Consider the following 25,957-nt stretch of genomic DNA (forward strand, 5'->3'; position numbering starts at 1 on the left):
TCTTCCTTAAGCGAAAAAAAATTTGCCTTAGACAAAAGAATTCGGATGTTTCCACTCAGGAGAGCCGCTTTTAGCGAATTACGCGAAAAATGGGATTTTGACGAGGTCCTAGAAAATAACTATTGTAGCTGCGAGTCTCAAAAATTTTTTTTGTCACACTACGAGTAACCTATGTTTACATGTTGTCTTGTAGTTTTGTTGCCCGTATTTTATGAAAATAAATTGCAATTACAGCACATTGCTCAGTAATACTCTAGTTTGATATTTTTTTTTCTTCGCATCTCTAATACTCAAGATTTCCAAAATTTCTCGGAGGGTTGCCACGCATTAATTTAACAACTGTGTTAAATATGATTACAGAATATGATGTAAAACGCAAACCGAAAATGCATAAGTGAAGGCATGTCTCTAAAAACGCAATATTTTGAGATGCAATTAAAAAAAGAAAGCCATCTTCGATTTTTCCTAAACTCCCCAGAATGAAAGCCCAATTTGTGCTCTAACTTAATATGCAAAAAAAAAAAAAACATATTGCGTTATTTTGCGTTATTTTTGTGAGAGCAGAGTTACAAAGTCAATAGTATGGCCAAACTGACGCTCACGCGCAACCACTTACATGAGCGAGCATGTAGCTATAGTTTTCATTGTCATTATATTTAGGTCTTAAATATGTTCCCTCGTGTTCACGAAACATCAAACTGACAGAAGAAGGACGAAGAGTTGCTTTAAACAGTAAATTTGTACACACGCGTTTTTGTACTCATCATAGTATTGTTCCTCGCGAAGGTAATTACGGGACAAAGTTCTTCTAGATGCACACTCGAATCGGGGTTTCGCATGCAACAGTTTCTTCAGCCCTAATGCACACGGGACGCGAGACAGGCATTGAATGAAGACTGGGTCCGCGCAGAAAGTGTCTTGGAGATGACACCCACGATCTCCGCCTTTTTGCGCCTGGCGTAGAGCGTCCGACAATGAGGTTTCCCTTCCCCGCCATCTTCAGAGGAGAAATTCCAGCAAAGCTACCAGCTGGCTCAATTTTCTGTCATTCTAAGCGTGACGCATTGTTTTTTTTGTCGGGGACTCACGTATCACGCGTGTACTTATGATTCTCTGCACGCACGTAAGATCTTAGAACTCACTGAAGATAGCCGTTCGACGGGTGATATTTATGTAATATATGCGCCTTGCACGCTTATTGGCGAGCTACCTCTTAATTCGCTTTTTATGTGTGTGTGTGTGTGTGTGTGTGTGTGTGTGTGTGTGTGTGTGTGTGTGTGTGTGTGTGTGTGTGTGTGTGTGTGTGTGTGTGTGTGTGTGTGTGTGTGTGTGTGTGTGTGTGTGTGTGTGTGTGTGTGTGTGTTCACATGCCAGCTAAAAGTGACTTCGTACCATTTTTGATTACGCGAAACGACAGAAAGCAGGAACAACTGAGTACGTGGGCGTAAGCTGCCGCTAAACGTCGCGCTCTTCATTCACCACGTTTTCTTTCCTCCTCACGGAAGTATAAACGCAGATACACAGAAAGAAAAATGCAGCCCAATACTGATGGAAGACTTGTGCCGCGAGACTCAATGCCATAACACGAGTGAAAGATGCATTATTTAATTTTTTTTTCATCTCTCCGTATTTTTTCCTTCTAGCAACCGCCTGATCTAAAAGAAGGTGAAACACTATTCTCCGAAGAACTGCGTCGATTATAGCTGTCTCAGAACCCAAATGGCGCATTCATTCTGGAATGACTTCGCGAATACGAGGTTCAGGTTTTTTTGCTCGCCTCCGTCGCTCTTGCATGATGGCAGTCATCAATTGTTCAAATCGTTTATGCCTGCATTCGCGCGCTGCAGTGAATGCGTTCGCTTTGCAACACGCCAGCGGAAGTGCACGCTACTTCGCTATTCTCCTTCCGCCTCCTCCCCCCCCCCCCTCCTTCTTAGGAATATGCGTGGAGCTATTCACGCATTTTTCTTTCGTTTCGTGCGTAGTGGGAGAAATCAAGTCACTTGTTGCGTTCGCGACGTTCTTGTAGCTGTTCTCGCACCGATTTCGAAGGAAAGAAAGAAAATGTGGCTACAGGTTCTAAACGGCTCTCGGAGCGCAAAGGCGTTCCTGCGAATAGATCGACGAAAAAGGGAAGTGGTCGGAGATCAACAAGCGCTGAAAATAGAGGCGACATCCGAACGTCGACAACGGCTCTGCGGGGCAAATGTCAAAGGCGCCGAGTAAGCAGGCGTTTGCATTGGAAACAAGTTCAAACGGCGCCCTTGTAAAAGCGAGATGTTTTAGAAAATCCCAGCTAACTTGTTCTGATTCCTAAGGTCAAAATAGCACGCTCCGCTACCTTGCGTCTTGAGACGTCGTTTCTCAGTCTTTACTGTGTAATTACGCTGATCCCTGCTTGTAAATACCAAATACATTCTTGCGCTATGCGCATTAGTTGGACGTGTCTCTTGAATAGTGTGAGCATTATGAATTCGCCAACACGCTGCTTGCCAACAAGATACTTGCCTGTCGATGCGCATCAGTTAACTAAAGATTATATACTAAAAGTTTAATATATGACTCTCTCTAAAGATGCACGTTAATTCTAATTTAGAGAATCGGGCCTCAAAGAAAGATTTAAAACTCTCCAAAAAAGTGTTAACATGTATCTTTAAAGAGAGTTATATATCTGGTAAGTCATGACTGACCAAATGAAGTTAACGTTAAACGTTTTCCTTTTTTTTGTGTGTGTAAAGTGCTTTATGTAGCGCACGTTTCAACTAGAGCGATCGCCTTAGTCAGCCAACAGTTTAGTTATAAACGTTAGGGCTTACAATTTGTCGGCGTATGAAAGCGTTTATCGTACAAAATGAGCTCAGGTCCGGAAGGCACAGATTAGAAAGGCGTGCACTTTTAAAAATGTTAATATAACGCTTGTAAACACACGCGCAAAGTTAGTAATAATTAGGATTACTACGTTTAAGAGACAGCTCGTAACGTTTTGCTAGCTGTATGTTTAAAGGGTTGTCTAGCTAATGATTACAGAGTTTACTGGCTTATTCTTAAAAACTACTGCAAAAATCAACCATGAATGGTTTGACGGGGTGGGGACGTCATTGTCAAATGAATCGGAAGAAAGAAAAATCATTGCAAAAACCATGACGCTGAAGGATCCTTAAATAAAAAATGCACGTACCCTGATCAAAACATTTGATTTTCTTTTCTTTTCCTGCCCTCCTCCTCCTAGGCTTTTCTGTCCTCAATCCCCTTCCCTTAAACGGAGTACCATATAGGCGCATCTATATACGCTGGCAGAATTATCTGTTCTTCATTAAAAAGATTTCTCCCTCTCTCTACAGCCATTTAATTTCAGTGCTTTAAAAGTAGCCCTCGTCTGCTTTCCCAAAATTAATTGCTGCGAAAGGAGAAAGCGTAGTTGAAGCTGATAGGCCTTATTTGCAATGTTTCTTGATGTTGCAAGATTCGTCAGCCTTCAAGAAATTAAGAAAACGTATTCTCCATAGCGCACTTTTGTGAGGCCCCAGCTAATCTTTACGTTCATATATACCAAAAAGTGGACCAACAGAAACTCTGTAAATTTCACTATTTGTCCATAGCGCCGATAACGCATTTCTGGTGGATCCATGGAACAGAATTGGGGCGTAACAATAATAAACACGCTCATTCTCAACCTAATGTAGACTGGTCTTTTCCCAACGTCTTCGACGGCATATGCCGACATGCTATAACGTGGAACTGCAAGCTACAACTACGCGGCACACAGCAACATAACGATTAACGGTTTGTCCTTTCCTTTCCATTCGGCGTATATCGCTTACTCTTGTTAGTTGTTTTTGCTAAAAACACCTGTGGAAGTAAAAAAAAATGGGGGAACGCGACGACCTGGATGACATTGGGCTAATGGCGGCAGTATATTGCCACTGACAGCGATTTTTCGCATGTTGATATCATACGAGACTTCATTTTTATATTTTTTCATAAAAAAGAGAATGAGCCCATTGGCGTGCAGAAAATATCGATCCCGCGTTTGTTTGTGCCATATCTCTGCATCTCTCTCGGCAGTCTCATTTTATTATTTCACATTATTTTTTTTATTTTCCTTATGTACCTATAGGATGCCAAAATCAATGAATGCAAGGAACTTGCTGACTACTTCGTCACACGTGTTTTGTATTATTGTTTTTGTAGTTTTCTCTTTCGCTGCTCGTCCTAAAAATATCAATCATTGTTTGCGGGGTGACTCGTATACAATTCTTCGATCTGTGCACTCCAAAAGTAAGGAGAGGAGAGAAATTCACTTCAGTTTTATGCCTTTTTATTTATCGTCCTTCAACAAGGTAACTGAGCAGTGAGGGCAGAGTATATCTTTCAAAAGTACAGTAAGAATACAAGTTAGGAATGAATATTGTAAAAAAAAAAGCCTGGGTTGTTCTCATCTCGCAAGCTTCACTCGTCTGGTAAACAACTATCCTAGCAGCTAAAAAACGTACCTCTTGATTTACATGCAGTGCAGTGTGGAAGCGTTTGTTTTATGGCTGTAGTTGAAAGCCTAACCGACTGCGATGTAGACTGCATGGGCTTCGCCCGACTTCACGAACGCATTTTATGGAGTACTTAAATACACTATAGTTGCACTCACGATGCGTACAATGTCCTCATAACAAACAAAATAATGGAGGCGTTGGAGACAAGCGTATTCGTGTCGAACATAGAAGCTAAGTACCCTCAAAGCTACGTAGTAACTTGGCTTCATTGTTCAAAAACGAGCTCAGCGTACAGACAACTGTTTACCGTCTGCATTACAAGTGAACGTAAATGTAAGCGTTGCAAAGGCAACCGTATTTGCTCCTCTTAGTTCATTGTAGACCACCTTAATGGGCTTTATATTAGTAAAACATTTACGCAATATATAGCGATGAAGCTCTGCTTGCAAAGGGCTCACTAAAATATTAACGGAGGTGTTGTCTATTAGCGCTAGTGTTCATGCATGTTTCGCTTTACTGCAATGTAACGATAACAAAGGTTGTGTTCACCCTGCATGCTATTAACTGAAAAAGATACTGAAACATGCACATTGTTAATTTATTCAACTTTAATCGCGGTTTGTAGTTTCGTAACGCATATCTCCTATGGTCGATTCCACGAAAGATCGAAAAAGGGTGTATATTTGATGTTTCCGATTTTCCTGATAATTTTGTATGTTGTGCACATATGACTGCACAACACGAAATCGCAGTTCGTTTTCAAATAAAAATTTTTTTTCAACACAGGAAAATTCGACAAATGTCGCCGGTTGACGACGACCATTTTACGAAGAGTGCGTTTTCGTAAATTCGCAATCATGCTGGAAGCCACTGAAGCTATATATTACAAATATCTTTCTTTTTGGCGGAAGTAGAAGTAAAGAGGAAATAGCTCTTATCATTTCATGGAATTCTGAGTAAATTTTGTATTTTTAAAAATTCACGAAAAACGCTGCGTTTTTGAAAATCAGTCAAATTTGGGACGCTATGGCTACTTCTGTGAACATCTTAGCTTGTTCAAATTTGCAGTATGAATAGGCCTTTATGTGAATAATGAACCTCTGCATTTGTATTTCTCTAATAATTTTGAAAGTAGTAAATTTTCATGCTCGAAGCACCAAAAAGAGAAAAGTGCTCCTCCATTCAAAAATCTATAATAAAAAAACCCCAATCTCAATTTTGTTCAAAGTCCCCCAAAATGTTCTCAAAGGACTGCAGAATGATATTATGAAAAAACATGTTGCATCATTTTTATTACAACAAAAGCAGAAAATGTCAAACATTGTGTTTCCAGAGCGTGGTGGCTACTGCGCAAATGACATCTGTAGTAACAAGAAAATACAGTAACACGTCTTTTTTCTTTTCTGAGCTTCGCTAAACAACAGTAATGATCTATGGTCGGAAATTGGGAGCTGTTTTGTAAAGAAAAAGACCGTTCCAATTAAATGCATTCGCGTGGTTTGCGACTTCACGCCAGTGTTAGACATCCCTCAGTCCACAGTATGCACTTTCAGTTGTAGCCTCCTTTTCTTTCATCTATTTCAGTTGAGTATAATACATATCTTGAGTGCTAAAGAACGCATTCCCTCCATGCGTCTCTTATGATGATGTGCTGTGCCAGAATTGAGAGATTGGTATAAAAGCCAAGGTCTCTTCATGAATGGAAATGAATTTCTGGAGAGCGGTCGCCAAGAGGTGTGGTTTTTGTTGGCCCAAATGTGTACGTTGTCAAACCTTATGTGATCAATGCAGAGTTTAGAAAGAATCGATTACGTGAAGATTGGTGGCAGAAGTTCTGGCCACGGACAAAACACGTTTTGTTTGCATTGCATCTGCTTTGTTTTGCATATCCTTCTTTCTCTTGAAGGAGTGCTGGCAGATCTGGTTTCCCTCTTGAATTGAGCGCGCATCCTGCTTCATGACCCTCCGCAAAAGAGTATCGATCCGATATCTTCTACGTAACGAAAATTCTGCGGCAGCGGAATTTTCTTTTTGTGCACCATGAGGCAGTCCGTACAAAATCTCGGCCATGGCTATAACGCCTACCCATAGCCACCTTCAGAGCGTAGGATAGTGATCGCATCAAAGTGAAGCACAATTTGGATGCTTAACTTCTATATCAGGTGGTGTTTGGTTGACTGGCACAGCCGTATACTCGTTGCTGTCGTCTGCTCAGGCGGGCGTCCATCGCGCCGCCCATTGCACCTGTCCGCCTAACGCATGCTACTCCGTTTACACGAGTGCTTGTAGCGCGGGCCACACGATCCGCACTGTGCGGATCCAGAGACCGGGCGGGAGAGCGACGAGCGGTGAAAAATGTAAATCGTAACCAACGCAATCGACACCCCAGCTTTTTCTCGTGCATAGCGACAAAGCCTGGCAAACAATGTGTGGCTGCTGTGCTTAGGTTGCACTGCGGTACATGCCGTTCACCACTGCCGCCATTTGCGATTTCTCACATTCTTACAATGCATGATCGACTCAGCTACACATATTTCACGTTTAGCTTCGTTACTTTTATATAAGCGCATTTACTAAACAAAAATTATCCAGAGGAATGAAAATGTCCGTGCTCCCGTCGACGAGGAATGTAAGTGGTGTCGCAAATGAATTTAATTGGAACGATCTTTTTTTTTGTTTACAAAACAGTTCCCACTTTCCAACAATAGATCATTACTGCTGTTTAGCGAAGCTCAGAGAAGAAAAAAGACGTGTTACTGTATTTTCTTGTTACTAGAGATGTCCTTTACGCAGTGGCCACCACGCTCTGGAAACACAATGTTTGACATTTTCTCCTTTTGTTCTAATAAAAATGATGCAACATGTTTTTTCATAATATCATTCTGCAGTCCTTTGAGAACATTTTGAGGGACTTTGAACAAAATTGAGATTGGGTTTTTTTTATTATAGATTTTTGAATGGAGGAGCACTTTTCTCTTTTGGTGTTTCGAGCATGAAAATTTACTACTTTGAATATTATTAGAGAAATACAAATGCAGTGGTTCATTATTCACATAAAGGCCTATTCATACTGCAAATATGAACAAGCTAAGATGTTCACAGAAGTAGCCATAGCGTCCCAAATTTGACTGATTTTCAAAAACGCAGCGTTTTTCGTGAATTTTTAAAAATACATAATTTACTCAGAATTCCATGAAATGATAAGAGCTATTTCCTCTTTACTTCTACTTCCGCCAAAAAGAAAGATATTTGTAATATATAGCTTGAGTAGCTGCCAGCATGGTTCCGAAGTTACGAAAACGCATTCTTCGTAAAATGGTCGTCGTCAACCGGCGACACTTGTCGAAATTTGCTGTGGTGAAAAAAATTTTATTTGAAACGAACTGCGATTTCGTGCTGTGCAATCATATGTGCACAACATACAAAATTATCAGGAAAATCGGAAACATCAAATATACACCCTTTTTCGATCTTTCGTGGAATCGACCCTATGTTACACTGCCTGCATTCAACAACTGTTGTCATTTGCAAAAACAAAAAAAAAACTGAAAGAAAAGAAAAGAAAAAAAATCAAAGCATATCCACGGAGTGAATGATGATGAGTGGGCGAAGCTGCGGAGGTTCATCGGTAAACCGTGAATCTTCCGTGAATTCTGCGCAGTACATCATCACCGACGTGAGATCGGGCGCGTTTATACTAAAGGTTCGATGACAGTTATGACGACTTGCAGCTCACTTTTATTTTACATGTACGCAGTGCATTTTCATTGTTTAATCACGCACAGGAGAAATCGCACACGCGCACTACCTTGGAGGTCAAAATCCAGTGCCTATATATACGGGGTGGTCAGTGAACGGTTGTGCAGCGCGAGCGGTCGGTTTTTAAAGACGATAGTCTTTCTTGGAACACTTAAACGGAGAAATTTTGGTCTGTCTTTCTGTCTGTCTTTCTGCTTGTCGGCACGTCACTCGATTCAGCCACTCGGCCAAAGTTGAACCACTTGCCCAAGGGCCAGCCATCTTGAACGGCTGACTAGGTTCATACTTGTGTACATATTCGATCAAAAAGCAAACATTATGCATATCTGAGGCGCAACATGACTAGGTAACTATTAGGTGGTGTGTTCCTTTACCAGAAAATGCATACATACGTAATTCTAAAGACCCTAGTTTCTTAAGCTGCGCTGAAACTTGCCTTCCTCCGTGCCCTCTGCACGAGCTCATTGTTGTGTTTCGGTTTCGGTTCTGTATTGCACTGTACGAATGCCATGGGGCGCCGCTCTGGCATTCCTGTGTTACCCAGGCGACGTGTAAATAAAAGAGTGTGTGGAGAGTACTCGTTGAGTGCGGACGTTTCTTCTGCTTCAGCGCTTCGCGCCAAACCGCGTGTTCGGGCTGGCTGGCGTCCCCGCTGGTCGCGTTGGTCACCGCCGTCATCACCGCCATTCCTGCTGCTGCGCCGGGACTACCAGCCCGCAACGCAGCACTCATGATTCCCGACGTATTGCCAGATGGCGTCCATATTTAACGCAGCGCCTCTTCTATCGTCTTTAGACGACATTTGCAGCGAAGCACGCAGATACGCGGCCAATTTTTTCAATCAAGACGCTGCCGCGACGCTGCCTCGCGACGCTGCCTGCGTCGGCGCCGCTGCGCCGCGAGGCAAGATAGGGGGGGGTCCGTAGGAGAGGAGAAAGAGGGAGAAGCGTAGGTGAGGAGAGGGCGATACATATCACGTACTGTCGCAGCACATTGTCTTTAGGGACCCTTCATGTGTGCACGCCCCCTCCGTTTTTAAGACAGGTTATGGGAGAGGGGAAGGGGGGGGGAGTGGAGAGGGGAAGGGGAGAGGGTGAATGGAGAGGGAAAGGGGAGAGGGGTAGATGACATGGGGAATGGTGAGGGGGAGTGGAGAGGAGGTGTGTGGAGAGGGTACGTGCATGCGCAGTAAGGGTGGTCACGCCGCACACCACCACCACCACCGGACAGATACTGCCGCTTACTACCGGCTGCCGGGAGATACGCCGGACAACGGAGACGTGACAAGGTTAGACTAAGAGGAGCTACGCCCCTAAAAAATGTGTGAGGCTTGCGCTAAGCCGCGCAATGCTTGACACAGTGAGATTGGACGACTCCGAAGACTAATCTGGTTGCTTTAGGTTGTTTTCATGCTTTAGGTAGGTGATGCTGGGTTGTTTCTACGTTGATAGTCAGCGCATAGAAATTCGAGTCAAACCACGGACAGTCACAGAGAGGACATGGTTTTTCAAACTCCAGAGGCATAAACTGGCGCTGAAACAAAGCATTCGCACCTCTCATAGATCTACGGCACGTCGGCATTAGCGTAAGCCTTCTATCACTTCGGGATCTTCTCGCAGCCGCCGTTGCCTTTACCGTTACCTAGTATTTTCTCGTTGTACGTACTCGGGGTCTTCGGCTCGCCGCCGTCACTTCGCCGCTATTTGTTGTTAGATTAACTCCTGCCTTCTTCACTTGTAGTGTACCAATTGTGAGTATGGTCTTACCCAGTTTCTGTGGTACACACCCGTTTATGATAGTTTTTTCGTTCGTCGGACAAGGAGCGATTTGCTAAACAGCTTTGCTGTTAAAACAAACGTATAGCTGGTGTGAATGCTCTAATTGTCGACTTTATTATTTTGTTCGCTTCACTTCGTGTCCATCTATTATCATAAGGCCTACAATGATAGGGAATTCCTAATGTCGAAATAAGCAAAAAAAGAAAAGAAAAAAAAACGCGATTGAAAGCGAGCTAATGCACCATTGTAAGGTAAAAAACTACTGGTTGAACAGCTATGTGATCGTTCATCTGGATGCGTATTTTTGAACAAAGTGCGATACGTTTGCTCCAGTCACTGTAGCGGAAATGTTTCAATTAGCTTATGGTAAGAAATAGCCGTTTACAGGGACCACTGCTTAGTTATAAGGATAGTCACATTGTGGTGTTGGTTCAACTTAATTATATTTAGCAACATATACTGGCAAGAAACAGGTACCTGTGAGATTCAAGAACCCAAGGAAGGAGGCAAAATACTGAACTTATCGAAGCGATATAACAACAGTATAAGATCCCAAATAAATTCCAAATAAATCAAGAAAAATTACACCATTTCCCGCTAAAGGGGACCATGAGGCGATGCGAAGCCGGAGCACTTGCACGATCGCGTTCCGTTGGCGTTCTTTGGGCATGCTGCCAACCTCGCGTCGTGGAACGCGATGAGGAACGCTACGCACGTCGTGTCTTCTCTCTAGCTGTGCCGTTAATTCTCACAGGGCGTGCGGAGACGCGGTCGTCAGGCGCGTGAGGGGTGGAGCGGAGGAGAGGAGAGAGAGGGGGAGGGGACGAGCATGCGCTGGCGCTCATCGCGGCGTTGCGCAGGAGAGGGGCGATGCGAAGCAGCGTTTCGGTATGTGGAGCCCGCGTTTCAGAGGAGTGGGAGTGGAGAAGGGTAGAGGATGAGGGGAGAGGGCAAGTGGAGAGGAAGTATGTGAAGAGGGTCTGCGCATGCCAGTAAGGGTGGTCACACCGCACGCCACCACCGGTTTGAGCTCCACAAAAAGATGCTTCGCATCTAAAAGAGCATTCGTTTGAAGCTGTGTTTGACAGTGAAGTTCGAAGTATTCATTTAAAACAAAATGGAATACGCAAGATACCGAAACACTTAATCATGTGGAACAGAAGGTGTATCCTGGTCCACAGTTAAGCATCCCCTGAATGTATTTGCGCAGATGACTATATGGTGACGGCTGACGGGCAGCTCTACATCCGAGAAGCGCGTGACGCTGAAGAACTGCTGCGCTACCGGTGCCACACCGAAAACACGCTCACTCGTCGGAAGAAGACAAGTTCCAACTTTGTACGCCTGCTCCTGAGGGGTAAGTGCGCGGTGTCTGCAACCACAAATCTACTTCACCACTTTTAATGCGTTTTGCTTAAGAGCTGCGTGCTGTTTCTTGTCAGAGCTACACTCTTAATCAGGTCCCGGTTAAATGTTGGCTATATCCAGGAAACCAGGCGAAAAATGTCCGGTTTCATGGCTATATATCTAGCACTTCAAGAGGAACCTGATAAAGAGTGTAGTTGACACTACGTAACTGCTCGTATCGACATAATTATTTATGTCGAAAGCCTTATATATACATGGTGCGACCCTAAACGAAAAGCCGGCGCGAGCGAAACGAAGCAAAAAGTATCACGTGATCGCGCGTACTACGCATTCACGTAGTCTTTGCGGCATTCGTCAAGCTAAAAAACAATAAACAGCCGCTTTCCTCTCAAGCGTGGCTCGAGCCGCGCGAGCTACGCGTGTTAACTTCGTTTGTTCGGCGTTCGCGTGACTACAAAAACATGGTGGACCCCTCCGTCATAGGTATCAGTATAACACGAAAGTGAAACGTGTCTTCAGAGAAGTAGTGCTTATTGTCTAGTGATATACGAGAGCTTGTACAATGTCTATTGGTGTTGGCAGCTATAGCACCGTTTGACGTGGATGCACCCACGTTGACGCCTAGTGGAACATCTCCATCGCGAGGACTAACGTCCATGATAATAATTTACCCGTTGTGGTAGCTGAAGTTCTTATATACCTGGACATAGCGTATCGTGAATCGCACGCAAAGATAACACCAACAAGCACGTAATAAACACTGCTACTCGATATGCACTTATTCAAAGCGTTGTCAATTAAGGAGAGAAGCGGCACGATGTGCGCTACCGAGTTATTTAAGGTAACCTATGCCTGTGCTCATGCATACACTGCCACACTGCGCTTCAGCAACACGGGAGTCAGAGGTTCGTAGCTTGAGCCGCGAACGCGCGCAGGCGTTCCACGACCCTGTGGCCTCTGTCTCGCTCCACCAAGCCAGGACATTCGGCCGTCGACATCGTTGTCTCTCTACAGCGCGTATTGCAGCAGTTTTATAAGTCGGTGCTATCGCACTGGAAGCAGTCGGCGGCGGAGAAACACCGTTGGTACACGTGGAAGCTGCATTGCTTCGACAACGAGCCTTCACACGCTAACACGAAGCGAAAGAGAAAGAACGTTATTGCGTATAGGGGCTAACGTGGCAAAATACCTGTGTGGGCTTGCTCATTATTCTTAAGCCCCACATATACTTTTTTATAAAGCGACACACAGCAAAGTAACTACAAATAACGTAGCAATATATACTTTTGGTATAAATTATTCTGATATCTGGCGGCCAGCGGAATGATCTTATGAACTAAAGGGATGTAAAAAATGGTGTTGAGCATTCAGCTACACGGGAGCTTCAAAGTGATTTCAACGGTAGCCTTTATTAAAACACTATGCCAGACATGCAAGTCTGACTATGCGGTTGGTGTATCCGGTTTGGCTGCCACTGTACTTGAAGAGTGTTATTACTAAAGACATAACTACCGAGAACGTCACAGACAATCGTATTTAAATACAAGTACGCTTTGTCTGTCTCTCCTGAAATGTTTTAGTTCAGCAATTGTAGTCAGTTTACACACAGCGCACGACTAGTGAAGGGAAAGCGTCTAGACACGTGACGGAGAAGAATTCTAGCACACATTCATGAACCTATTATTCATTTGAGGCTCGATATGCAAATTTATATGAACCTGTTATTTATTTGAGGTTCCATATGCAAAAGGAGGGTAGAAGTCATTGAGCGCACTTCGTGAAAATCAAGCAGCGGGATCTTGCTAAGCTGCACAGAATGGTAAATTTGCCATAAATGCGACACGTAGCAGCAATGCAACAGCAGCCTGAATGTCTGCCAAAAGCAACTTATTAAAGAGGAAATAAACTCATTAGTTCGTTTGCGGCACAAAGCTACGAAATCAGGGTCGACTTTTACAGAGAAGGCTTCCTCCTAGGTGGGCGACAATAATTTTAACGCGATAGCGTTAAAGAGCTCGTTTCGCAGAAATTCCGGTGTCGGCATCGGCGTCGGCGTCGTTAGTTGTCAGCGAAAAATCATCATCTTGTCCGTGCACGAAAAGTCGAGAAAGATGCAAATAGAAGAAATAATAAAAATCTGCGGCTTCGAGTGAGAATCGAACCCAGGCCGTCTCCATGGCAAGCAGGAGTTTTACCACAGTGCCACGCTATTTCATGAAGGTGCTTCGAAAAAAAAAACACTATATGAATGTCATGTAGAAGGAGTCTCCTTAACGCATGCAATATTGCATGGAGGAAGCGTAGAATCGCGCCAATCATCAAAACATGTGAATTGCGCAAAGAGTTAGTGTTTTGAAGGCTCACCCATTACAAAGCCCTCAGACATAGTTATTCATCATCATCAGCTGCAAAAGCATCAGTAAAGTGCACAGCTGCGTAGGTTCGCGTGTTGCCTTACGGACGCGTAGTGGGGTCTTCGCTTATTCGCTAAAAAATATATTTATCGTGTAGTGGGCACTTAACAACTGTACTTTCTGTAGGCATTATACGATACTTTGAAACGGCCAATGTTACGCGCACAGTCGTTCGTTTCCTTACGGCACGGTTGAGGCATGAACCGAGAACAGATGCGAGGCTAGCAATTTAGAAGGCGATTCACACGGGGCCCGCTTACGCAGTCGAGTTCTACTGTTGAAGGCGAAGCTCAAGCATCCTCCAAGTTTTCTTTAGTTTCAAATACATTTCTCCTCCTAGCAGGTTCGCCCTGCAGCAAGTCATGTACTGGTACTGCACGCTTACTTGCACATGCGGAATGTGTTTTGTTATGAATTAGCAGTAATGTTTACAGTATCATGTGCGAAGCTACGAAGTACTTTTTGTATTAACGGGCTCTTGAACCTCGTGTCGACTTTCCGTAGTTTAAGCCCGCATATATTTGCGCTTGTAAGAATATCTGCCGCGCTCTGCAGTGCTTTTTTGTTGCGCTCCGATAAAGAGTATACGCCCGGTGGGAGAAAAGTGTCTACGTCCCCTTTAATTTCCCCTTAATAAAAAGTAAGACATAAAAATTCGAGTCTAACAATCTTTCTGTTTTCTCTATCTCTACCTTTTAAATGCGAAGCATTTCTTAGAGAACCTCTGGCACTTTGAGCGTTTCCATCTACGTATCTATCTATCTATCTATCTATCTAGCCGCCTACGTCTGGGTGCTCTCATGATCGCCTCCTTAACTTGTTGTAGACCAAAATTTGCGTGGGAGGGTAAGAGGATTTGACGAACATGATTGCCGGGTCATGACATGAATAACGTTAAAATCCTGTGGCGTACTTCGTCAAACCCTTTCCACTAGACACGTGTGGCACATACCCGTTTACCACGGGCCGCGGTGTACGGGTATGCGCCACAGGTTATTGACAGTTTATATCTACCCAGGAACAGCGAGAACAGACATTGGTAACTTAAATGCTAGAGCGTTAAGGAAGACCAAAATCGGCAGCGTTGACTCAACGAATGGAAAGAATGAAAATTACGATCCCAGCAGGAATCGAACCCAAGCATTCTGCGTGGCAATCAGGTATTCTACCACTGAGCCACACCACGTCTATAAATTGGTTTGAAAAAACAGCCTACCCAGGCGTAATATCAGTGCAAAGTCAATTGTGGTTGTGGTGCTGGCTATCTAAATTTACAAGAAAGCAATGAACACTACATGATACTCCTAGGATGTGTACTCTACGATACAGGCGTTATATCAGATTAACGTCTGTGGTTCCAGTGTTGGCTCCGCTTTTATAGCAGTCTAATAAACATTACGTTTGTATTCCTATGATTCAGCAAGCTATATTGAAGCATTGCTCGACCCCGGAGGAATACATTAACGAAAGTTACATATGATATCCACATCACCGCACCGTAAAGTGCACTTCGTCCACCAGAACGACGCAGCGTCCTCTTCATTTCTTACGAGGCTGGGCGATGGCCTCATGCTGACCGAGGATGACGCCATATTGATTGACAGCCGCTTTGTAGACTAGGCTACGTATGCCTCATATGCCCATGTAGTCTACGAATACGACAAACACCATCCACTGATGTTGGTCTACGTAGCACTATCCAGGCCTACCAGCCTCGACGGCTCTTACCTCACCAACGCGAAGGGTGGCTTCAGGTTCCGACATGTCGCCGGCTCTGTCGACAGAGAATTTGTCGATGAAATGACCGAGGCATCCACGAATTCCAAAAGCTCTACTATACCATATACTTCACCACACATGGAACCCTCATCACCACAATTACGACTGGATCCTATAACAAGTCATGACAAGCTGCTGATGGTCACTGATCACGGTGATGATGCCCTTGTTCAAGAACTGTCAAGGACGGCTTGCGCACATGCACACGGGTTCGTGAAACGTGCGTGCGTTCTCGGGACACGTATAAGCACTACATATCAGCTTACCGCTTCTGGTGTTGGTAATACCCACGTTGCCATTGGCAGCGTTACCCAACCGTAAACAACTGGTTATATTACACATATGCGGCTCTTCAACATATATATATGTGTGCGTATAAAATTTACACAAATCTTTAGCGCCATTTTGTAACGTGTTGCTCAGTAAAAAAAGTTACACCACAGTCACCTACCCGCCGCATGCTTCGCATAACATCGACTCCAACGGTACGTGGGATCTGCCGAATTTTTCTCCCCTCATAGACAAAGCAAAAGAAAACGCGTTCCTAGTTCGCCGATGTAATTATTCATGCTATAAATTTTGTGAACATCCTCTCCTTCGGAGTTCAATAATTAAACATGAACAGCGACCCAGGCAGACTCCTCTATAAGCACGCACGCACGCACGCGTCGTATGCATACTTTATGGAAAAGGTTTGACAAAGCATGAGAACATCGTTGTGAATTAAAAAAAAAATGTAATGGAACGGCTGGTGGCGAGCAATGTCGTATTGAGCGGACTTAATCGAGCAAGTCACTTTCAGCGTCACATATTTAAGCAGCTCCCACATGTCTATTTATTATTTTTACCTAGCCAATATTTTTGTATTTATTAAAATAGTTTGAAGCTTACATGCGCTTCGGAAATTCGGGAGAAAAGTGTAGGACAAGTACATCAACTGCGGGCATCATTTTTATAGTTATTCAGAAGCTACATGAATAATTCGGCCATAACGTGGTCGCGCACCATGTATACGATGACGGAACACGCTCCGGTCGGCCCCTTGTTTGTGCCAGTCCTCTCACGGACATCCTGTATGTTGGCCACGTCACCCTCTCCCCTTCCTTCTCTCACATTCGTTCGCTACAATGTACGAGTTTGTCTCTCCCGGAGATCGTTCCTGAAACGAACATCAGTCAAGCCAGGTGTCCCAATGCTGTGTTCTCGTGACAGCGACACGGATGCTCTGTTTCCACGTTCGTTGGAAGACAAACGGTCCTCATTTCTGGACGGAGTTTCGCAGCTTGTTTCGATATGTCAGCTTTACTCTGCAAAGCGTGCATATTACTGTACATTTTGTTTTGACATATAGTTTACTCTTTGTCAAAAAAAAAAAAAAAAGCTAGGGGATGTTTTTAGAAGTATCGATCACGATGTGGCTGCCCGCGCAATGTTTTTAAAAGGAAGTACTACCTCAACAGTATCCATAAACATAATCAAAATGTCGCTTGAGCAGCATTTCAGAACTTGAGAAAGGCATCGTATATCATGCGTATAATGCGGGACACGTGTCATACAGCCGAAACGTATATGTTGTTAAATGGCAGCGCTACTTTTATCTCCAACAGAAGAAGTCACAATTCTTCCGCGAGGGCGAAGCAATGAATGCTGTAGCAACGAATTGGAATGTTATACCAAGTATAAGGCTAGCAGCAAACTTCATTAGGATTCGATCTCGCGTAACTCTACAAAACGCTGGCTTTAAGGAATACGGCCGCTCATGCGAGCCAAGCGGTTTTCGTACAATTTCTTCGCGTTGAGAGCACAACACCTAAAAGGGTATACGAGGCGCTTGCTGATGTCAGTCAAGATAGCGCGCAACCGGGCCCTTTTGACCAAAGCTCGCCGTTGCTGCTCGAACGACGCAGCCCCCTCCCCCCCCTTCCTTCAAAAGCACTGCATATTGCTTTGAAGCAATATGCAGTGCCGATGGCTCAATTGTTGCTGGAAACGCTGTTTTTTGTTATTTACGGTGTTGTTTTGTATTGCAGATCCAGTTACTATGCAGACGCCATCCATCGTTTACCGAAGCAACAGGGTGCAGAGTGACCCAGGTCAGCCAGTGGATTTACTCTGCGTGGCCGAAGGTTTTCCTGTTCCAGGTTACAGGTGGGCTCGCCTGAACAGCATGCTTCCGTCATAAAGCCGTGACCGGAAAGTGCAATGACGTCACCAAAATCTAACACCCGTATTCATTTTCTGTCTTATTGAGTTCTGTCGCGTTCGCCCGTTATATTTTGTGCTTTGAGAAATGAGTCAATGACTTTCTTTGGCCGTGCCCGAAAATACTGTTTCGAAAAAAAATGATCAACCGTCTTGAAAACCTATAAAAAGAAGGACATTCCACAAGCGATCCTGCAACATCTTGTGTTCCCAGATGGATCAGATAGAGCTCGCGGCAAAACCTCTCGTGTTCACCTTGCAGTGCGAATTGAGGCTGATCTGTTAAAAATGCAATAACGGAACGCAGCGACACTGTAAGAACGGCTCAGTGGCACTTCAGAAGACGCTCAGGTGGAAAAAATTGGGTCCTTGATCGGTAACTCACATGTAGCCACGACGAATTTCTGCCTACTACTTAAACAAAAAACGCCGAGTGTGCCCATACAGCTCCTGAAATGCAATAAAATGTCAAAGGTGGCTGAAGAACACGGATATTTCTGACGACTGCATTACAGTGTCCGTAACTGCACTGGGAAAAAAAGAGTAAAATTTAATGGAAGTACTACTTTTGTATTGATTGCCTAATACGTCTCTTCAATATCGAAGGGGCATTGAGAGCTATAGAAAGAAAATGGCGTTACAACATGTCTGCGAATAATAATGGTGTAAAGAATAAAACTTCGTAAACTAACTTTGTTTCAATAGATTTCTGTGACGCAAATTGACTATATTTCAACATCTATCACTACACCTACTTTGTTTATTGTGAAACACCTTGAACCACGGTTCAAGGGAACTTGTAAGCGCTCCATCTTCCGTAGCGAGCTAGGAGAAATTGTCAAAGCGAGGCCAAAATTAAATTTGGTACCATAAGAAAATTCGGCCGCACCGTCATTCTTTGCCATTGAGCAACATAGCCGGAGGTAATTCGTATTGCTCCTGAAACGATTGCCCACCGAAGGTCCTCTCGGGCCATCGACATCCCGGTTACATTATCGGCGTTCTTTTTCGCTGCTGATGCTAAATTCTTCTTCTCTGTCCTTTTCCTGCAGAAAAGTGCGCCAAGCCATGCAAGAAACAGCCAGAAAAGTTTCGTTTCTTTCTACCCTGCGGGGTCCCTCTGAGCTCTTATTATTAATTTCAGAAAGCTAACATTCAATGTAAACATTGTTTCGTAATTATATTCTGCGTGGTAGTTTAATATTACATTTAAGCCCGAATAAAACTCCTACCTAATTTACGTGGTGTGAGTGGAGCCTTCCCTTGAACATATTGTCCGAGAAGTAATCAAACTTTTAATGAGAGAAACACTGTCGCAACTTGTAGTTTAGCTTCGAAAGGTACATTTTTGTGGGAGCTTGTTTTTAGTCTTCAACAACTCTTCTCACTTGTGTGGTTGTGTTAAGACAAAGGTGGAATTTCTTGCGCAAGAACGCCAGAGTTACCGTTTCTCCTGTTGATTCAAATGTCGCATTCGCAAACTGGCGCGTTGCTTTCCGTGGATCGACAGCCACATTTTTATAATCGAATTAAACATCCCATATTGCGCGTGTAGTGGTATTTAAGAAAAGTTCAGTGTTCGAAACTGTTTTGAAAAAGTTACCTGCTCCTCTGCCGCCAATAATTAACCTATTGTGTATTGGTGTCGTTGAAATGCACTCAAAGATTTAAAAAAAAAACAGTTTACCTGTTACTCTTTTTGGTGAGTCCTGACTTTCCATACATGTATAGCTCTCTTGGAATATATGCGAGTGTAAACGAAAATTCCTGCATGCTTGCAAAAGGTAACAATAATCGAGTGCTTTCAAAAGGCAACCACTGTAACATCATCAGCAATCCTTTTACACGGAGGGAATGGAACAGAATTTTTAGTAATAAAGTGTAGCAATCTCCACAACTACTTATGGGATACTAAACACACAATAATGAAGATTAACCGCTAAACTTAGAATTTTCTTTATGCGTATATCGCAATAATAGTAGTTGCAACTATGAGAATAGATAATGAACTACCGTGGACCATTGCCTGTACATGCAAAACACAAGTTATTAAACGCATTAAATATTCAACTGGAGGGCTGAAACAATGAGCGAATCCAGGTGAATATTCTGGCAAAGAAGCTTGCTTTACCCAGAACCCTGACAAAGACATTTTTCTTTGTTATCACCAAATACATCTTTTGTTCGGTTCCCTGTTGATTATCGAGGCTTTGTAATATAATGCAAATTGTGAACGACGCGATAAGGTTCTATCATAGCACCAAAGCTTCATTTTGTTTACGTTATAACAAATCGGCTGCTGTGTTAAACATTTCTTTATCCCATTTTAAACCATTTCAACTTCTTTCGATCAAGAAGGTTTGACCCATGGACCTGCGTGTCACAGCTGTAAATCTTTCATGCAACGCGAACGAAATAATTTTTATTATAATTGCCAAGTTTTGTCCACACTGCAGTTTAATTAGTAGATAGAACCAGCTAATTTCTTTAGCCTGGGCACATATAGGAAAGAAAACGATAAAAGTCCATGTGTGTGTGTCCACACTGCAGTTTAATTAGTAGATAGAACCAGCTAATTTCTTTAGCCTGGGCACATATAGGAAAGAAAACGATAAAAGTCCATGTGTGTGTGTTTACTAAATATCTCTATAGATCCGAGGTACGTTAACACAAAGCCATCGGATTTTCTTGCAGTGACAACAGAAAATATGGTTTACTTAACGACCGTATTGACGCTGCAGTCTCTGCTAATAAGAAATTGAATAGCTGTTCGTACTGCTGCCAGTTATTATCCTGCCTGTGTTTGTCCGAGAGGCGTTTCTATATTAACGGCTCTTACTTTTTCACTTCATTAATATTGCAGGCTTCGATATCGAATAAGAGAAAGTCCCGTTGGCGGGTTCTTGAAGGAGTTTCAGCCACGAAGTCGCTCTGATGGCTCTGCTTGAGGGAAAGTGGATAAACTAAATTGAATAAAACCAACAACATATGGTTTGCCTTCACGTGGCGCTCGTTAGGGTTTTTTATATTCCGCTTTGTTAGATAATTAACTAATATCGATTGTGCAACATCCTTAATATTCACATAAGGGCCAAGTGCATTTCTTTATGTTGTGGAGGGCGCTCTAAAACGACCGATCCAAAAAGGTTTAAACAATGTGCAAGCTGCGCGTGCATCTGTTTCGGCGTTTAAAGAAGGCCCGCAAAACATGAAACAAAACCACGTGACCGCGTGCGCTACCGTATTGCTCCGACCTCAACCGTGCTTCGAGCGAAACAACCATGCGCGTGGATGGTCAACCTACCACTTGTCAGGGACAACGACGCATCTTCGCCCTGTGCCGCCGTCAAAAATTCTGACGCGCTGTAAAGCCGATGCCTAAAGCCGTGGCCGCGGCTGCTCACCGCGGTACGCGAACATTGCGACTCTTTTTGAGCGCGCGGCTACAAGGTAGCGCACGAGAGCAGTCACGTGGTCTCAGCCCACTGATTGAGTCGCATACTCTAACAGCACGCGTCTTATGCATTCCAGCTGGTATAAGCGTGACGGCCAACGGATGCTGCCCCTTGAGCCCGGCATGGACGTTCGGCAGGTCGCTGGGGTGCTGCATTTTCGTGAGGTGGAGGCCGGCGATGCCGGCACTTACGTCTGCCTCGCTTCTAACAGCGTCGGTGAAGCGCAGGTCGACCTAGAGCTCGTCGTCACTCGTGAGTATTATATTCTCTGTAAAAGCGTGCGCATTTGGGCTGCCCGGTTAATACTTTCTGAGGAAACAGCGCAAAAACAGGGCAGACCGCAGCGCTGTACTTTGTCTCCTCCCTCTGTTGTCCTGTTTTTCGGTTTGCTCAGCAGCTATATATATTCCTCGTGGTTCATCACGCGCTCGATGACGCCTAGACGACACACCTGGGTCCCGATTGGCGCTTAGCTATGCTATTGTGTCAGAACTAATAATGAATAACGGAAGCGTCGAAAATACGGAAAAGGACTATGATGATGGTTTCACGCAAGTTGTTAATCTCGGTTCAAACCGATATGTGGCCTAATTTCAAACAAACCTTTAGTAACTCCTGTATACGTGTGTGTGTGTGTGTGTGTGTGTGTGTGTGTGTGTGTGTGTGTGTGTGTGTGTGTGTGTGTGTGTGTGTGTGTGTGTGTGTTTATGTGTGTGTGTGAAAGATAGCGATGATAAGGCTCATGCACAGAATCTGTGTTGTAGAGATGCGATCGACATGCATAATATATGCACATTGGCGTACTTCTTAAACCCTAACTGAATGATGCTCCATGCACACCACGGGCCACGTTTGACGTTAGGCCACTTTAACAAAAAACAAAGCAACTTGTTTCCTCTCGAACTCTTCACCACTTTTTTTTCATTTCTGCGCAGCTAAGCCTTGGGTGACAGTCACCCCAGCGCACGTAAGGGCCGAGGTGGGGCACGCTGCTGCATTCCGCTGCAACGCATCCGGCCTGGACTGGGGTGTGCTGGACGAGACGAGTCTCGAGTGGAGACACAATGGCCGACGCGTGATGCCGTCCACTCAGCAAGGTGCAGGAATGGGCCGCTCCCGTGTTCTGCACCTTCCTTCAATCCGGCGTCAGGACCAAGGGATGTACCAGTGCTTCGTGCGCCTGTCTCCCAAGCGCACCGTTCAGGCCGCCGCTGAGCTCATAGTTGGTGGTGAGAGCCGCGTTTTTCCTCATCGCTGGGCTGTGAAAATATTTACGAAAGTGACTGGTGTTTTCTTTTTATGCCTTTCATTGCGAACCCCTAATTTTGATCATCAAACTCAGTGCCCTGTTTTCTTAACCGCCCTATTAGTTGATAGTGAATATACTGGCCTGCACTTTCTAAACGGGGCTGATAAACCCAGAAAAAAAAAACATTGCGGCAAGGTACGTTCAATGCCCCATCACAATATATATATCAAAACGTTTATTGAGGGAAAAAAGAAAAGAAAAAAGTGTTTAGGGAGCGGGTGGGTGGGGCCCCTATTCCAGGGCTCCACTGGCTTGAGCGGCCCGCCGCGCCTGGTCGAGGAGTGCTAGTTGCACCACCCGATCCCCGCTGGCGAGCAAAGTCTCCCACTGCTCCCTTCCGGAAATTTTGCCGGCTATTTGCGGCGAGTTAATTTCGGGTGGCCTGTTCTGGCAATCCCACGTTATGTGGGCGAGAGTGGGCCTGCCTCCGCACCACGGACAGCTATCGCTGTACATTGTGGGGTGAATGGCATGTTTCAAAGAAAGGTTCGGATATGTATGTGTTTGTATGCGGCGCCAGTCGTAAGAGTCCCGCCCGGATAGATCAGGGTGGGGTGGACTGTACTGTCGTCGCTCAAGCCGTTGGTGCTCAAGGATGTCTCGCGGTAAGAAAGGGCTTTCGTCAGAGTGGTCGGCCGCTCGGTTGATAAAAGCACGAGCTGCGCCGTCCGCTCTCTCATTGCCATCGAGTCCTGCGTGAGCCGGGCACCAGATGATCGCATGGTCCTGCGTTAGGTCGGGTCCTAATAGGCGAATGGTGCTGTGTGGTAGTCTCCCGGTGAGAAAGAGTCTACAGGCGACCTTGGAATCGGTAAGAATAAGTGAGGATTGTCTCAGGATATCCTTAGTTTTAATAGCTAGCGCGATGGCTGAAGCTTCTGCGGTATTCGCGGACGCTGCTCGAGTAGTGGCGCATGTCAGAAGCCCTTGACCTGCGGCCGCTCCTACGACTGCGAGGGCGTACTTGTTGGTACCGGATCGGGCGACATCTGTGTACACCGTGTCAGGATTCCCCCCGAATTGCCGCTGTAACTTGCGAGCTCGAGCGCTTCTACGACCTTTGTGGTATTGTGGGCTCATGTTTTTTGGAATAGGGGCTACTAAGATCCTTTCACGTACCTGTTTAGCCATGGACTCCAGTTCTTCTCCCGCATACTGAGGACGAGATGGGTAACCTACACGGCATAGCAATTTTCTTCCAGGAGTGGTTAAGCTAAGCCTTTCGCGTTGAGAAATGAGCACTGCCGCGCGTAGCTCCTCATAATTATTGTGGATACCGAGGGCTTCTAGGCGTTCAGTGGATGTTCCGATAGGTAGGCCGAGAGCCGCTTTGTACGATGTTCGGATCAATGCATCTAGGGCCTTTAGATCTGTCTTATTGGGGTCCTGGAAAGGAAGACTATATGTCAGCCGACTGAGGACAAAAGCCTGAACAAGCCGGAGTGTCTCAGATTCCTTGAAACCTTTTCGGTGATAGGTGACTCTATAAATCATACGGGAGATCTGCTTCACCGTTGTTCGGAGAGTTTTGATTGTGTGGTCCACTCGCTTGTTACTCTGAAGCCAAAGTCCGAGGACTCGCATTTTCGGGACCTCTTTTATCTGGTAGTCTCCTAGAAAGAGGTTGACCGGCTCGTGAATTCTACGGCCTCGGCCTCGGATTCTAATAATTTCAGATGTTTCGGGGGCACAGCTCATTCCGCTGCGGCGAGCGAAGTTTTCAACAGCGGTCACTGCGTCTTGTAGGATTTGTTCTTTTTGTCCTAAAGAGCCACTGGCGGCCCTTAGGGTAACGTCGTCCGCATATAACGCATACCCTAGCCCTGGAATGCCGTCGAGGCATTTGGCTAAGCGCCTCATGCCGATGTTAAAGAGAAGGGGGGAGAGTATCGGCCCCTGCGGTGTACCTTTATTGGGCATGTGGAAAGGATCTGAGCGCGTAGTGCCTATGCCTATTGTAGCAGTGCGAGCGGTCAGGAAAGAGCGGACGTAGTTATAGATTTTTTGCCCACAACCGATGTCAATTAGCTCAGATAAGATTAGCTCATGTGACATAGTGTCGAATGCGCTTTTCAAATCAAGAGCTACGACGAGATGCTCTGTACCAACCGTGGTATTGCAAAGGACCTCCTCCCGAAGGAGTAGGAAAACGTCCTGCGTTGATAAATGTTGGCGAAATCCAAACATGTTAGTTGGAAAAAGGTTTCGATCTTCGATGTAAGACGTGAGACGTGTGTGAATCACCTTTTCAAGTAATTTGCCAAGGCAGGATGTTAGTGATATTGGTCTGAGATTTTGTAGGGCGTGGGTTTTTCCTGGTTTCGGAATAAGGACGCTATGATCCGAAACCTGAGCGACGAACACATCGAACAGCTTACTTGGTATTTTAATGAACAGGTATGGGAGAGAGGAGTGGTTCCCCATCACAATGTTCGTTGGTGAAAGCATCAATAAAAATGTGCCCAGCAAAGACGCATGCTTAGCCGCTAGAAAGAAAACTGAAACTAAAATATATGTCTTTAAACTTGAATGGGAAGAGGAGAGTTAGGGGAAGAGCGAAGCAATAAAAAAGAAAGAGGGTGGCAACTGTATAATATTTTTTTTCGTGAACTGATATGTACGTATGCCTGATATTTTCATGCGCGTGTCTTGTACGTAAACCATTCTTGTTCGAAACGTGAAAATAACCGGGAAACTTTAAATAACAGCACGAAGTATGCCTTGATATGCGCGAGACCAAGAAGGCTAATGCGGAACAGCGATACAGAGTCAACAACAACGTAAGAAAAAGTAATTTCGAACTTCGATATATCCGTTTTGACGATAAGCAGGTCATTATCGAATGAACCGCCTCCCGAGCAAAATGAAGGTCGGAAAGCGGTCGTAATTATTGTTGTTTCTGCACATTTGTACAGCCCCATCCAAAGGGGGGCACACCATAACAGAGAAAATAAGGGGGGAGGGGGGAAAGGAAATCATAAACGTTTGTTTTCATTTCTCCACGGTTTACATTATTTCTAAGGCCACTTACGCAAAACTGGCCGCTTAATCGAATTCATTAAACGTTAATGCTTTATGTTAAAACTATGTAATGTTCATATGGTAACTGTCCTGTTCACATTATGCTGCACACTTCCATTCGCGCGTTTCAATTGCACAATATATTACACAGCAACGTCAGCAAACGAGAGAAACCTTAAAAGTACAACAGATACAATCCACAAATGCTTTTGATTGCCTCTCAGCTAGCTTTTCTCTCGCACAGTGTATTATAACCCGAAAACACTTAATTTTCTTATTATGCAACGAAAGGTGAATTATCTTTTTGTATGGGGTACCTAAGTGCTTTCAAACTTGATTAGCCTTAGGCGAGCTTCACAAAGCTGTTTTGCGCTAACGAAACTAG

The 25,957-nt window shown here is 44.6% G+C and overlaps 1 protein-coding gene across 1 annotated transcript in view; it reads left to right on the plus strand.

Annotated features, from left to right (window-relative positions):
* LOC125756260 (Down syndrome cell adhesion molecule-like protein Dscam2) overlaps nucleotides 1-25,957 on the plus strand; it is a 194,380-nt gene that overhangs the window by 159,199 nt on the left and 9,224 nt on the right. Inside the window, exons 4-7 of the mRNA XM_049412869.1 lie at nucleotides 11,235-11,381; nucleotides 17,616-17,733; nucleotides 21,319-21,494; nucleotides 22,178-22,471. Coding sequence (XP_049268826.1) covers nucleotides 11,235-11,381; nucleotides 17,616-17,733; nucleotides 21,319-21,494; nucleotides 22,178-22,471 — 735 coding nt within the window. The remainder of the gene's footprint in view (nucleotides 1-11,234; nucleotides 11,382-17,615; nucleotides 17,734-21,318; nucleotides 21,495-22,177; nucleotides 22,472-25,957) is intronic.

Source organism: Rhipicephalus sanguineus, chromosome 2, assembly GCF_013339695.2.
Source record: "Rhipicephalus sanguineus isolate Rsan-2018 chromosome 2, BIME_Rsan_1.4, whole genome shotgun sequence".
Taxonomy (NCBI): Eukaryota; Metazoa; Arthropoda; class Arachnida; order Ixodida; family Ixodidae; genus Rhipicephalus; species Rhipicephalus sanguineus.